Source organism: Rhynchophorus ferrugineus, unplaced genomic scaffold, assembly GCF_030347505.1.
Source record: "Rhynchophorus ferrugineus isolate W39M unplaced genomic scaffold, kcgeb_rfMv2 rfM7, whole genome shotgun sequence".
NCBI classification, from domain to species: Eukaryota; Metazoa; Arthropoda; class Insecta; order Coleoptera; family Curculionidae; genus Rhynchophorus; species Rhynchophorus ferrugineus.
In genome coordinates, this window is record NW_027472586.1 from 9,878,947 (window position 1) to 9,893,118 (window position 14,172).

Genomic DNA, 14,172 nt, shown 5'->3' on the forward strand with positions numbered 1-14,172 from the left:
CGGCAACTTCAGTCCGGCTTTAGTGACGTTACACTGTGGAGTGATGCCAATCCAACGTCTGCCTGCTTTTTTCATTCCAGCTAATAAGCATTAATAAGCTTGATAACTATAATAAGGAATAACCAGAATATTTATTTATAACCATAATATATGATATATATATAAGATTTATTTTTAAATTAATTATTTTAGTTTATTAAGTAGGATTTTAGTAGATATATGTTTTTATTAAATACACCTTACATTAAATATGTTTAGTACAATCTTAATTTACAAATTGATATAATTTAATTGATTTATTACTACTGTTCAGTTGTACTTACATTAATACATGAGCAAAACTACTTAAGCTAAAATTAAGAATACATTTATACACTAAACAAATTCGTGTGGTTAGGTTTATTTCCATCTTCTGATTTCCCGCGTGTTGTCCAGTAGCTGTATTGCTTCCATGTTGCTGTAATTTAGTAAAATTATTTCATGTTTTAACATAAGGCAATATATTGGATCACTTCGTATAAGCATTTGATTTCGAGGTCATCGTACAGCTCTTCGTTAATTATGTAACGATAAACATTGATAATTAATCGTAGAACTACTAGTTGGTTTAATGGTTTAGTGCAATTCCATATTTGCACACCATAGGTCCCAATAGTGGCTTTATGATTGAGTGATAACCCAATCCCTTTGATTTTAGATCAAGTTGAGAGTATCTTCCGACTAACCACCACAGTTGCTTGACTTTGAGTTTAATCTGCTCTGTTTTTTGTCTGATATGACGTTTCCAATTTAACCTACTATCGAGATATATTCCGATATATTTAGGTAATTCTGCTTAAAAAATCAGAAATCCGTGAAGTCATATAATTAGTTTTTTGTTGAACTTTTAAATTCGCCATATTACCATATATCAAACACCAATCAGAAGCGTTACGAAACATTGAGGTCACTTAACGTTTCCTAACCATCATTTTGGTATTCCAGCGTTTAAACGTTTTGGCGTTCATCGATTTTATTTAAATTATGTTATATTTCACTGTTAAAAAATCGGTTTTGTGCTACCAATGGGAATAAAAATTAAACGAAAGAATTAAACTGATATTTATTAAGACAAATAACCTAAATTTGATCAGAATAGATTTCTTCGATATTGACTGTACTATGTGACTTTAAATGAAGTATTAATTTTAAAAATATTACTTTTATAGAATTAATGTAAGTGACTATTTAGACGACAGATACACTAGCCATGAGATTTGGTAGAATACTGAAGAAATATTACTATTACTATCAAGCAATATTACTATTAGTATAACAGTTAACAAAAACCGCTTAATAAATGCAAGTAATAACTGAACTCACTTAAAGAGTAGATACCAAATTTCCTATATTTGCTAAGACAACAAAATTGTATCGATGAAAAACCACTGCAAATGGTTATGATGGTAAATAGATAAAGATCATATATAAATGTATTTGACAGGGCCACTAAAATATTAATTTTACGTAGTTGATTGTAATCACAATACAAAAGTGTTTAAGTTATATATATTTGACTTTCTGATGCTTTTAGCAGTTCTGTGGATCGAAAAATTGTATACAGTATTGTACCAAATATTCTTGTAATATTTCATCAAATAAAATATGTGTTTAAACATACTTAACATTTTCCTATGAATTATTAAAATAGATCTCGTCTTAGGTTCTTTAAAATTACTTGACGCCAATGACAACATTTGGGCTCATACATTGTCGTAAGTACTATAATACACACATACAAATCTATAAAAACTTAATAAAATTACATTGTTCAATCGATTATTATAGATATGGCAGTACTGAACTTAAGGTTTTCATGCTATCGAGGACTTGTATTTAATTAATATTTTTCTTTGTATTTTGACAATATATGGTCATTCATCAATGAAAAGCAATTAATGTTTCTTCTGTCATTCGAATATTGTAGGAATATATATTGACTCCATGCACACTTATGCGACTAAACGAAAATAAAAACAAAATTACTAGGGACTCATACACAATAAACCAAACAAATGAGGCCTAACTTCAAATTTTATCAGCAATGTTATTTGATTGACGACATTGATGTTATGTTATAAGACACTAGGCATAATTAAAGATAGTTGAAATAAGTATAGATAGTTAAAATATTATAAATATTTGCATTAGAATGGTCTTTACAGCAATAATTTACTGACGTTCAAACTATACCGGCTGATTGGCACTTTGTAAGGTTTAACTTTTCTTTAGAAGCTTCGGAGCTTTAAAATTAAGTTTTGCTTTTTACTGTATTTATTTTCATATTAACAAGTACGTGCATATACTTGTTTCAACATTTTAGTTTGATTTTATTCTGTTATGTTACCGGACATTCTTTAAGAACATAAATCGTCCATTTCTTAAAAGAAATCGTTAACAATTACATTGGTATTTACATTATACAACAGATGGTCTACACTATATATTAAGTTGCTTATATCACCAAATAACTAACATCGGCAATCGTGTTTTGAACAAACCCTAAGGAACAGCAGAACAGCAATAGCGTAGAGAATGGTCGTAACGCGAGGAAACATCGCGCAAAATGTAAAAATCGTTCGGAAAAAGCCCATTACGTGTCAAAATTATCCACCCCGGTCGACAGACGAAGAAAAAAAGAAAACCCGACACAGAAATGATAAAAAAAGAGAGGCAGCCCCATAACACCGGAATTATATTCAGATTGGTGGCGTGCTCGCCGGCATAATAAACAAAACGAGAGAGCGGCGAGCGTACACGGCCAACAAAAAGGGCCGAAACGTTGGCTGGTATTGTTTCGAATGGATGAAAACCGGTGGAAACGCGAAAGAGACCGTCGACCTAATAGACGAAATGACAACGTTGTTTCTTTTTTTAATTACCCTCCCGAGTTTGTCATGGAGTAATCCGCGCATCCAGCGAAACACTTTGACCGAAACGAAAATGATACAAACAGAATCTATCATCTTTATATCAGCAATAAAAATCATCTTTTCCTTATACGTTTTAGAACTGATATGGTGAAGGCATTGGTCAATTAAAACATTGCATTCAACAGGATTGCTCAGTATTTATATTTAAGAAACGATTGGATTAAAGCCACAACGCCGAATGAATCAAGGTGGCGGGATACTCATCCGGACCGGGTATAACTCGAGCATGCGCCGTAGCGTTTACACAATTTTATATCTCTAGGCAACTATTCTAACAACTATTATATGCAACCATATATACATGAGGCAGTCGACATATAGGTGCCTCCACCAAATTATTTATTTGTTCAACACAAGCTTAAAGAGTAGATACCAAATTTCCTATATTTGCTAAGACAACAAAATTGTATCGATGAAAAACTACTGCAAATTGTTATAAATTGTAAATAGATAAAGATCATATATAAATGTATTTGACAGGGCCACTAAAATGTTAATTTTACGTAGTTGATTGTAATCACAATACAAAAGTGTTTAAGTTATATATATTTGATTTTCTGAAGCTTTTAGCAGTTCTGTGGATCGAAAAAGTGTATACAGTATTGTACCAAATATCCTTGTAATATTTCATCAAATAAAATATGTGTTTAAACATACTTAACATTTTCCTATGAATTATTAAAGTAGATCTCGTCTTAGGTTCTTTAAAATTACTTGATGCCAATGCCAACATTTGGGCTCATACATTGTCGTAAGTACTATAATACACACATACAAATCTATAAAAACTTAATAAAATTACATTGTTCAATCGATTATTATAGATATGGCAGTACTGAACTCAGGTTTTCATCCTATCGAGGACTTGTATTTAATTAATATTTTTCTTTGTATTTTTACAATATATGGTCATTCTTCAATGAAAAGCAATGAATTTTTCGTCATTCGAATATTGTAGGAATATATATTGACTTCATGCACACTTGTGCGACTAAACGAAAATAAAAACAAAATTACTAGGGACTCATACACAATAAACCAAACAAATGAGGCCTAACCTAAAATGTTATCAGCAATGTTATTTACATTGATGTTATGTTTATAAGACACTAGGCATAATTAAAGATAGTTGAAATAAGTATAGATAGTTAAAATAGTATGAATATTTGCATAAGAGTGGTGTTTACAGCAATAAATTACTGACGTTCAAACTATAACGCCGAATTAATCAAGGTGGCGGGATACTCATCCGAACCGGGTATAACTCGAGCATGCGCCGTAGCGCTTACACAATTTTATATCTCTAGGCAACTATTCTAACAACTATTATATGCAACCATATATACATGAGGCAGTCGACATATAGGTGCCTCCACCAAATTATTTATTTGTTCAACACAAGCTATTTATGAAATTATATCAGACTCAAAAATATAATAGGAGAACAATAATAATATTGTATCAAATAATAATAATATTGTATATTCTTTAATATTTATCATATTTTCTGCTTCATGATTTACACGTTTATCCTAGTATTTTCTACTAATTGTCCTAATCATAGGAGATAAAGGTACAGGGAGAGAATAAAATTGGTTAACACACTCAATGATCTCATATCTTTTTGTAGAGAGAAAAAGCCTAATACCGACACACCAGTTTAGGTTTATTAACAAGCATTCAATAATTGACCAGGCCCACGGAATAACAGATGTTATTGAAAAAGTCTACGAAAGTAAAAAAGTATGCTCAACTATATTCTTAGATGTAGCACAAGCCTTCGATAAGGTTTGGTATAAGGAAGGCCTTGTTCATAAACTACAGAAAATATTACCAAAACAACACACTGAACTACTAAAATCGTACATTGCAACCAGAAAGATTAGAGTTAAACAAGAAGAAGCTTACTCTACAATAAAAGAAGCTAAAGCAGGTGTACCACAAGGAACTGTACTGGGGCCAATCTACTATACACTTGTGATATACCACAAATGAAGAATATTACGATGGCTACATTTGCTGATGATACTCCGATTATAACCGTCGGAGACAATAGTGAAGAAGCTGCACGAAAATTACAACAGGCAAGTGACAATATAAATAATTGGACACAAGCTTGGAAAATAAAAATTAACGAATGTAAATATATGCATGTATAATTCACTACAACCAGATCGTATAAGCGCCAGTAACATTAAAAAATACTATCATTCCATATAGCAACAACGCTAAATATCTCGGAATGAATCTTGATGCAAAATTTCGCTGGAAGGAAAGAAGAAAAGAAAGAAACTGGAATTGAAATGTAGGAAAATTTAATGGCTAGTTGGAACAAAATCACAATTATCAGTACCCAACAAATTGCTATTATATAAGCAAATGGTGAAACCTATATGGAGCAAACCGTATGTCCATACGGAGTTCAATTATGGGGATATTCTGCAAAAAGTAACATAAATAACATACAAATTTTTCAGAACAAAGTCCTAAGAAATATTGTGGGTTCACCCAAATACTACAGGAATGACTACCTACATCGAGACGTTCAGATACCCACAATCAGTCAAGAAATCAAGATAATTGCAAGGGGGCATGAGGAACGACTCCATTCTCATGAGAATATTGAAGTATTGCAACTTTTGGATATCACCAGAGCAGGAGACAGACTCAAAAGAATCAAACCATCTGATCTTGTGTAGTGTTGTGTGGTGAGGCGTATATAATAAAAAATACGGCAGTGACATGTATAAACATTATTTCGCCAGAGACTGAGATAGGGCCGATGGGTCCTCCTAGTTATATACCTAGATTTAAGTTATCATAAAGACAAATTCTAGGTTAGTCGGAAACGACTTATAAGTTAGAAAAATAATAAAATGCATATAAGACGTTAAATTAATTTTTTATCGTTATTTTTTATTTCACGCAATTTACAAACATATATGCGAGACAATAAGATACAGATATATTTTGAGGCAAATCAGGAATCGAATGAAATTATCTCGTAGTCGATGCCTGGTGAAGATAGTTACTCCATTTGACAGTCCGTCGTCTCCGAGAACTCGGGTTTAAAAAGAAAATTGATTGTATATTAGATCGAATCGATCCAAACCCCAAAGACAATTATCCATTCAAGGTAGTTCCAGCCCCCGTACGCTTTAATTAGCTCACCAACCGGAACGTAACGGTGATTAATACAAGTTTCTGTCCCGTCCCGACACCATATATCTTCAGTTCAACCCTTGTACACAAACAAACGAAGCCCGTCTGGCGTTTTTGCCCTTTTCTTGACGCGTGGTGCCGGTCCTTCTTTCGCACACTCGCTAAAACCCTACCTACCCCTTTTCTCCACCTCCCCTGGGAATGCCGGGCCGCTTATCTCGCTTTCGCGACGGCGAACTCTGACTTTGATGCCGGCGAATTTATCGTTCTTCCCTCACCATACGTTCGACCCGCCGCCACCACCACTACCGGCAAAAAATCGGTCAGTGGGGTGCTTTATGGTTTTTAATGAACGGTGGGGGGTAGGGGAAACAGTGTGGGTGTCGGTCGAGACGACACGATGCTTATCTGCGACCGGTATTGTTCGAGGAATCCGTGTTTCTTGCTGATGGAGACTTTAAACACTGAGCTCTGCGTGATATATTTGTTTTCAGGGTTTTCAGGGCGGAAAAGGTCTTGAAGCGTTCTGGGTGTTCTTCGAAATCGGGTGTAGGAGTGCGGGTAACAATTGTTGATTGATGTTTTAAATTCTACTGAAACTTTGGAGGAATCTTGGCTAATAATATTTCAAGCATATTAAAGATTGTTCTTGGTTTTTTAGGCATTAGTAATCTGTATTAGGAATATATATATATATATATATATATATATATATATAGTAGTTGGCCAAATTATTAGGAAAAAGAGGAATAAATTATAATTGTTTGAATAAATTATGTTGTTTTCAAAAGGTTATTTTATCTTAAATAGGTGCTGGTATCATTATTGTTGTTTTTGTGGAGTGGTAATACATTACACGCGCATGATTCCTCATCTGTGTCATGTTTCTTCTCATTCAGTCATTGTCCGTTAAAATTCGCGTTTTGCAGTTCTGTTTTCGTATTGTCTAGAAATCTAAATTTAATTCCTTTTAATCGACTTTTATCTAAAGCAATCGATAGTTAAGTAATGCTCCGTATAATAATACATTTCTTATGTTTTGCCTACGAACTTACATTTTATTAATGGCTCGACGCAATTACAAATTTTCAACTTTTAAGGATGAGTAGACAAGAAGAAGACTTTAAGAAGAGACAGAAGAAAAGGTTTTAACCAAAAAACCTATTAGTTTACTTTAAAATACTTCTTAATTTAACGGAATGAAGCAGAATCGACGCTATTTGAGTAGAACCGATCGGAAATGTAAGCATCAGGTACCTATTCCTTTGTCTAAAATAATCGCACGAGTTGTGAAATCAACAGAGAAATTTTTGAACATCGGTCTACCTCTGAAAAAGAGTACTTTAAAAATAAATTACCAACTTGTATATTTTCATAATTGGTAGACATTCTTGCGATACAGGGATTACTTTCTTCATAGCGTCATGAAATTAAACACATTAAAAACACAGCAATGAATAACTAATAATAAATACAAATACAAACAAAACAAGGTCTATATATTAATCAAATATGTGACACAAAATATATAAACATAAAACAAAACTATATTTTAGGCTCTATTTTCATTCGACCTAACTGAAGCACTGCCAGCTCCAACACTATACGGTGGATTATTCGACATTAATTACAAATTAATACAATTTATACAAAATAAATAATAATTATTATGTGTTTATTAAAAATAATGGAATTTTAATTCCATATTTGTTGGTGCGCTGTTAATTTAATTCCCATATAAGTCCCAAAACAATGTAGAAAGAGAATTTACTGACAGGAAAAAATATAATAAAATGCGGTAGCAGGTGTTCTAAAAGTCGAAGTTTCGAACAAATCACTAAAGGACAATACAATTTCATTTAAAAATTTTTTTAAATACATCTGGTATATTTATTGTTTTCAGTGTATACTTTAGGTGAGAAAAATAGACTAAATGATCAAGAAGATTATATGATAATATGAAGTTTTCAAAAGTCAATAGTTCATCTAATTATATTTAATCCAATGAAATATACAACTATTATATTTTATATATACCAATTAATGGTTATAAATTCCGTTCAATTAATATTCTTACTACTTTCTAAATTGTGAAAAAGCACCACTTTTTGCCAAATGTTAATAATATTAATATGTTCTAACATACAAACATATGTTAATTAATCATATTCAATAATGTAATTAATCATATATATTTTTGATCTTATATTGAAAATATTGTCAAAACAAGTTTTTAGTAATATAAAATATCATTTATTTATTGAACTTAATAAATTGTGGTCGAATTTCGACCATTAGACGATCACTAGTTAATATAATTGGCGTGGAGTGGCGATTTTTTAATAACAATTATATCCAGAGCCTACGCCGAATAACCTCGTCAAATTTTGACAGTAAAATTGCTTAATCCCTTACCGCTTTTAATCGTAATTAACTAATTTTATATATAGCGTTTATTAGCCGGAAAATCCATAGAATACGACATTAAAACGATGATAAAGTACCGGCTCGGTTTTTTTTGTTCAAACGAATGATTTCATTCCGTCGACGTGCGTGTGTACGTTATGAGATTTTCAAGCTACAATTCACGGAACTCCTCCGGGACACCATTCACTTTTGCGAATGATCACCGCTGTTTTATAATAACTCGAAAATTAGCCCGAAAAAAACGGAAATTGAGGAACATTAATACTGTTCATTATTTCATTCCAGCTACGGCGGTTTATTCATTTGGTATGGTAATGTCCAGTCGCTAAATATGAATATAAATAACGTTATATTTGTTATATATAAATCATCATCTTCGCTCCAGCTATTTATTTTCATAACAGACAGTATTGGTGACGCGGTTATGCAAGAATGTATTATCTGACTTGAAATAATCACATGGCAAAGCAAGTTCAACAAATATAGCGAAAGTTGGTAGGAATTTCCTACGTTGAGAGATATTACTGAAAATGATAGTGTGGACCCTCAGCCGAGAAAACAGAACAGAGTTTATAAAATAAAGACGAGAGAAAAGGGTACAAGAATTAGAGAGAATAACAAAATAATAAAAAAATGAATATATTTAGATGAAAGAACTAAGAGCTGAAATACCAAAATAGCTAACTAAAGAAAGTAAAACAAGAAAAGTTATAAAATATAAACAGAAGCATAACGACAAGGAAACCAAGCGATATTTGTGGATAAGGAATTCGTCGTAAGGAACAAAATGAATATAAAAGAAAAAAAGAATAAAATAACTATACGAGATCGAAAATAAAAGAAAACAAAAGTGGTTATAAGATACAAAAACATCAAAATATTAACGGAAGATATAGTAAACAGAAAAAAGAATCAAAGGAGCTCTAATAGCAAATATATTAATATGAAATCAAGGGAAATTTAAGAATAAATAGCAAGAAAAGGCAAACAAACAATTAAAAGAACAAACAATACGAGATCAACCAGCAGGCCGAATGCAAGAACAATATTGGAATCTTGAAAAGTGTAAGAATTGGGGAGAATTAGTGAGACACAAAGTAACAATACTGTATGAAAAAGATAAAATAAAAACTCGAAAATGACTTACCCATTTCTCATCAACTAGTCATATGAATTTAAACTAATGTTTTGCTAAATATATGATGGTATTGTTTTCCGAGACATCGGAGACTCTGGGAAAACTAATCTACCCCAAGAGATCCTAGAAATATTTTCTAGAAAATCCAACAATACTTGCATTCTACATATTGTTCATGTGCTAGTCTCTAAGCATCACGAACTGTAGATCTGCGATGATTTAGGTTTCACTTAGACTATAATAGAAGTTTATGTTCGCTTTCTGATTATTTGTATCTTTTGTCTTTTTTAATAAAAAAAACAATCTGTTATATACGTTGATTTCATATTTACTTAATAATTCATATTTCATAATTACTTTTGTCATCATTCAATCAGAGTTGCAGGAGAAACCGTAATTATTCAAAGATTTCATTCATGAGAAGAAATGTATATCATAGACGGAAAAATAATGTAAAAATTTATAATTTTGACATACGATAAAACAATGATAATATTGAAGTACGATAAAAACAGTCAATATCTCAATATCACCATTCAATTAGGCATGTTAGTTCAGACCTTTGCATATAACTTTGCTGAAGTACTTTTTTTGTCGAACAGAATATATTTACTTATTCCACAAATATATGTCATATAAATATTACGCTATTGGTGATTCAAAAATTATATATTGGTGATTATAAGAATGAATTATAAGCTTGTAATAAATACTTTTAAGCTAACACAATATGTCTCCATCATCATGAGTATCAACATTGATAACATGAAAATATTGTACTGAAATAAATTAATAAAATGGTCATTTGTGATCGATTAGTATTATATACTCACACAAAACGTTATCTTTACGACGATCCACTGAGACATTGCCAACAATGGTGTAATTCATGCGCTCATTATCGCAAATGTTGATAAATAGTCTCTGATAATAAGAGAAATGTGTTCATATACCATACATTCACCTTATTCGTCTAGTAAACATATTTATCACCACTCCAAAATAAAGTTATCGTCCGTACCGCTTCATGCCAAACCAATCCTAAAATCCAGAACAACAACAAATCGTCACACACACATACACACATACACAAACCCACAAAAACCATTTCCTTATCGTCAACTCGCTTTTTCCTCATTGCGAATTCCACCCCCTCCGGCCCCGCCACATCAATCGCCGCCTAATCCCCTCCTGCCACTCCCCTCCCCCCTTGAACGAACTGCATTCGACCATTCGAAGTCAGCGAGCCGGCCAGCCAGAGTCCGATAACTCATGCTCTTTTTCGTTTTCAGGAAATCGCCGCCATTCTTATCAGCTTTGATCGGCACGCCGAGTGGCAGAGCAAGGAGGTCAAGATCAGGTCTGTATTGGAAATTAGACGATCGGGGCTTTTGCATGCGCGGGTTTGGGGGGATGTGGGGCGAGCTTGTGGCTATCGAATGAGAGGGTAGTAACGAGGGATTTGTAACGCGCCTTTTTTGAAATGGGAGTTTGATTGCGATTTATTGATATGGGGTTGATGGAGGGTCAATTTTGGAACATATGGAATCTGTATGGGTAATGGTGTAATGGGTTTTCCAATGGATACTATGATTTTTAAACACCATGAAGGTCATATTATCACAGTTGGCTAATTTTAAAATTGATACAATAATTATGGACAAATTACCAAATAAATTTAAGATTTATTGAATTACTTACATATCACTAAATTTTTATTAGTGAGAATCAACAATGATGTATATGATGAGAATATTGTTTTAATGTACGACTTTTGACTTGTATATATAATTATCGGAATTATTCTATTTCAACTATCTGAATGCAAGAACAATATTGGAATCTTAAAAAGTGTAAGAATTGGGGAGAATTAGTGAGACACAAAGTAACAATACTGTATGAAAAAGATAAAATAAAGACTTGAAAAAGACTTACTCATTTCTCATCAACTAGTCATATGAATTTAAACTAATGTTTTGCTAATTATATGGTGGTATTGTTTTGCGAGACATCGGAGACTGGGAAAACTAGTCTACCCCAAGAGATCCTAGAAATATTTTCTAGAAAATCCAACAATACTTGCATTCTACATATGGTGCATGTACTAGTCTCTAAGCATCACGAACTGTAGATCTGCGATGATTTAGGTTTCACTTAGACTATAATAGAAGTTTATGTTCGCTTTCTGATTATTTGTATCTTTTGTCTTTTTTAATAAAAAAACAATCTATTATATACGTTGATTTCATATTTACTTAATAATTCATTCATACATTAATATAAGGTCGTATTATCACAGTTAGCTAATTTTAAAATTGATACAATAATTAAGGACAAATTACCAAATAAATTTAAGATTTATTGAATTACTTACATATCACTAAATTTTTATTAGTGAGAATCAACAATGATGTATATGATGAGAATATTGTTTTAATGTACGACTTTTGACTTGTATATATAATTATCGGAATTATTCTATTTCAACTATCTGATTAATTCTTTGTAATTAGTATGACCTGCATTATCCCAATGATGAGTTTTTGTGAAGAGTCATAATTTTTTAATATATGATTCTCCTTTTGAATCTATCATTACTAATTCTTTATTATCGGCACCAACTGAAACATCCAAATAATGATTGAATACTCTTTGTTGTCCAGAATTGAATCGTGCAAATGGAGATTAAATTATTTTTGCTAAATCATAATTTTTTAATGAATGACTCTTCTTTTGTACATAATTTTTTTTTATTATTATCATCACCAATAACACCATATATTGTTTATTGGCAGGAGTTTTGAGCCGGAAGCTTTTTTTAATCAGCTTCAGTTGATCGAACTAGTCGGTTATTCACAAGAACAGTAACATGACGACTGGCAGATAATTTGACACCATTTAGCTAGAAGACGCATAACGAGCGAACGGAGAATTTCCGACCGAGGCCTATCCGCCGCTCTAGAGGGAGGAGATAAACCCACGGGAGCCCCTCTGCACCGACCCCCGCCGGTTCCCGCGCGTCCCTCGCCTTTCCCGAATATGTGTCGGCACACGGCAGAATGTGTAATATCCCAAAATAAATAATACTAGCGGGAACCGCTGTTTAGATTACTTTCACCAACAAAAACCGTATTGTATTACCAAACGAATCAAAATAACGCTTTAGGGACTATTTCCGCTATACCGTTCCTGACGCCCTGTTTGCTCTACAAATATTCACCCCGCATTTAGCGATATTCCAAAAAAACAATAGTCGACTGAAATGCCGGTTTTCCGGTGTGGCGTACGTTGAGGGAGTGGGGCACGGTGGCACGGAGCTCGATGTAGAGAGAGAGAGAGAGAGAGAGAGAGAAAGAGAGCGGCGAGGGAGAAAAGGAAACTCGGTTTGGTAAAAGAACAAAAATTTCGTACGAATTGCATTAAACAATTTTAATATAGCCGGTCGTATTGTTCTTCGATGGAACGAATTCATAATAGTGTTTAAAGTGTTAGAATAATTAACCAGATCCCGTTATTTTCTTGATATTATTGGGTTAAACTTTTTTTATTTTAATACAGGTGTTTAGGTTATTAAAATGAGCATGGAAGTTTATATTTATATACTATTAGTTATTTATTGGTATCGTGTGTTCTGTTGAATATATACCAAGTGTACCGGAAAGTCATTACCGTCTTTTTTTGGAAAAAGAAACTACATAATTTTCAAGAAAATGAAAAAACTTATTTATTCAACATATTGACCATTTCATTCTATACAGATAATTTATAGATGTCATCCCAATAAAAAAATACTTGTCTTTTGAGCATAACCATTCATCTCGCTATTTTCTAACTTCTTGGAAATTAGCGAAGTGCTGTTCCGCAAGCGCGTGCCCCATTGATGCTTAAAGTTGATATTCGGACGGTCCAAAAAATCTAGAGAGTACGGCGTGTGCGATAATATATCCCATCCAAGTGATTTTAACGCTTCCTTGACTCGTTTTGCTTTGAGAGACATACGTTATCATGTTGTAAAATAGTTTTACCGAGCCTTCGAGCCCATTATGAGCATTTTTCGATCAATGCATCGGTCAAATTGATTATTTGTTTATCGGGAGAGATCACTATTAACTGTTTCACCAGGTTTCAATAGTTCATAATACACCACGCCATTCTGGTCTGCCTATGAAGCAACATTTCTCAGATGATTTGTCTATTTTTCATTTGCCTATCATTGAATTGATGTGGCATGGCCATCTTCCCATCTTTTGGATTTTCCCCATTGCTCGTAATCAGTTTCTTGGACCACATTTAATGCTTCTGCCAGTTGTTTTTTATTTTGGAGTCGGTCTTCATCCAATAACTGTTGCAATTTTGCACCCTCAAACTTTTTCAGCCTACTAGAACGTTCTTTGTTTTGTCCATCGAAATCACCATTTTTGAATTTTCGGAAACCACGCTTCACATGTTTTTAAGTTTAGAGCTTGCTCCCGA

The 14,172-nt window shown here is 32.8% G+C and overlaps 1 protein-coding gene across 9 annotated transcripts in view; it reads left to right on the forward strand.

The window, feature by feature from the left end:
• The window catches only part of Camta (Calmodulin-binding transcription activator), a 463,871-nt gene that overhangs the window by 422,968 nt on the left and 26,731 nt on the right, over window positions 1–14,172 (forward strand). For all 9 annotated transcript variants that reach the window (XR_013006425.1, XM_076409281.1, XM_076409286.1 and 6 more), the window contains exon 7: window positions 10,992–11,059. Coding sequence is in view for 8 of the 9 variants with exons in the window: in XM_076409281.1 (XP_076265396.1) it covers window positions 10,992–11,059 (68 nt within the window). In the remaining variant the exon portion in view is untranslated. The remainder of the gene's footprint in view (window positions 1–10,991; window positions 11,060–14,172) is intronic.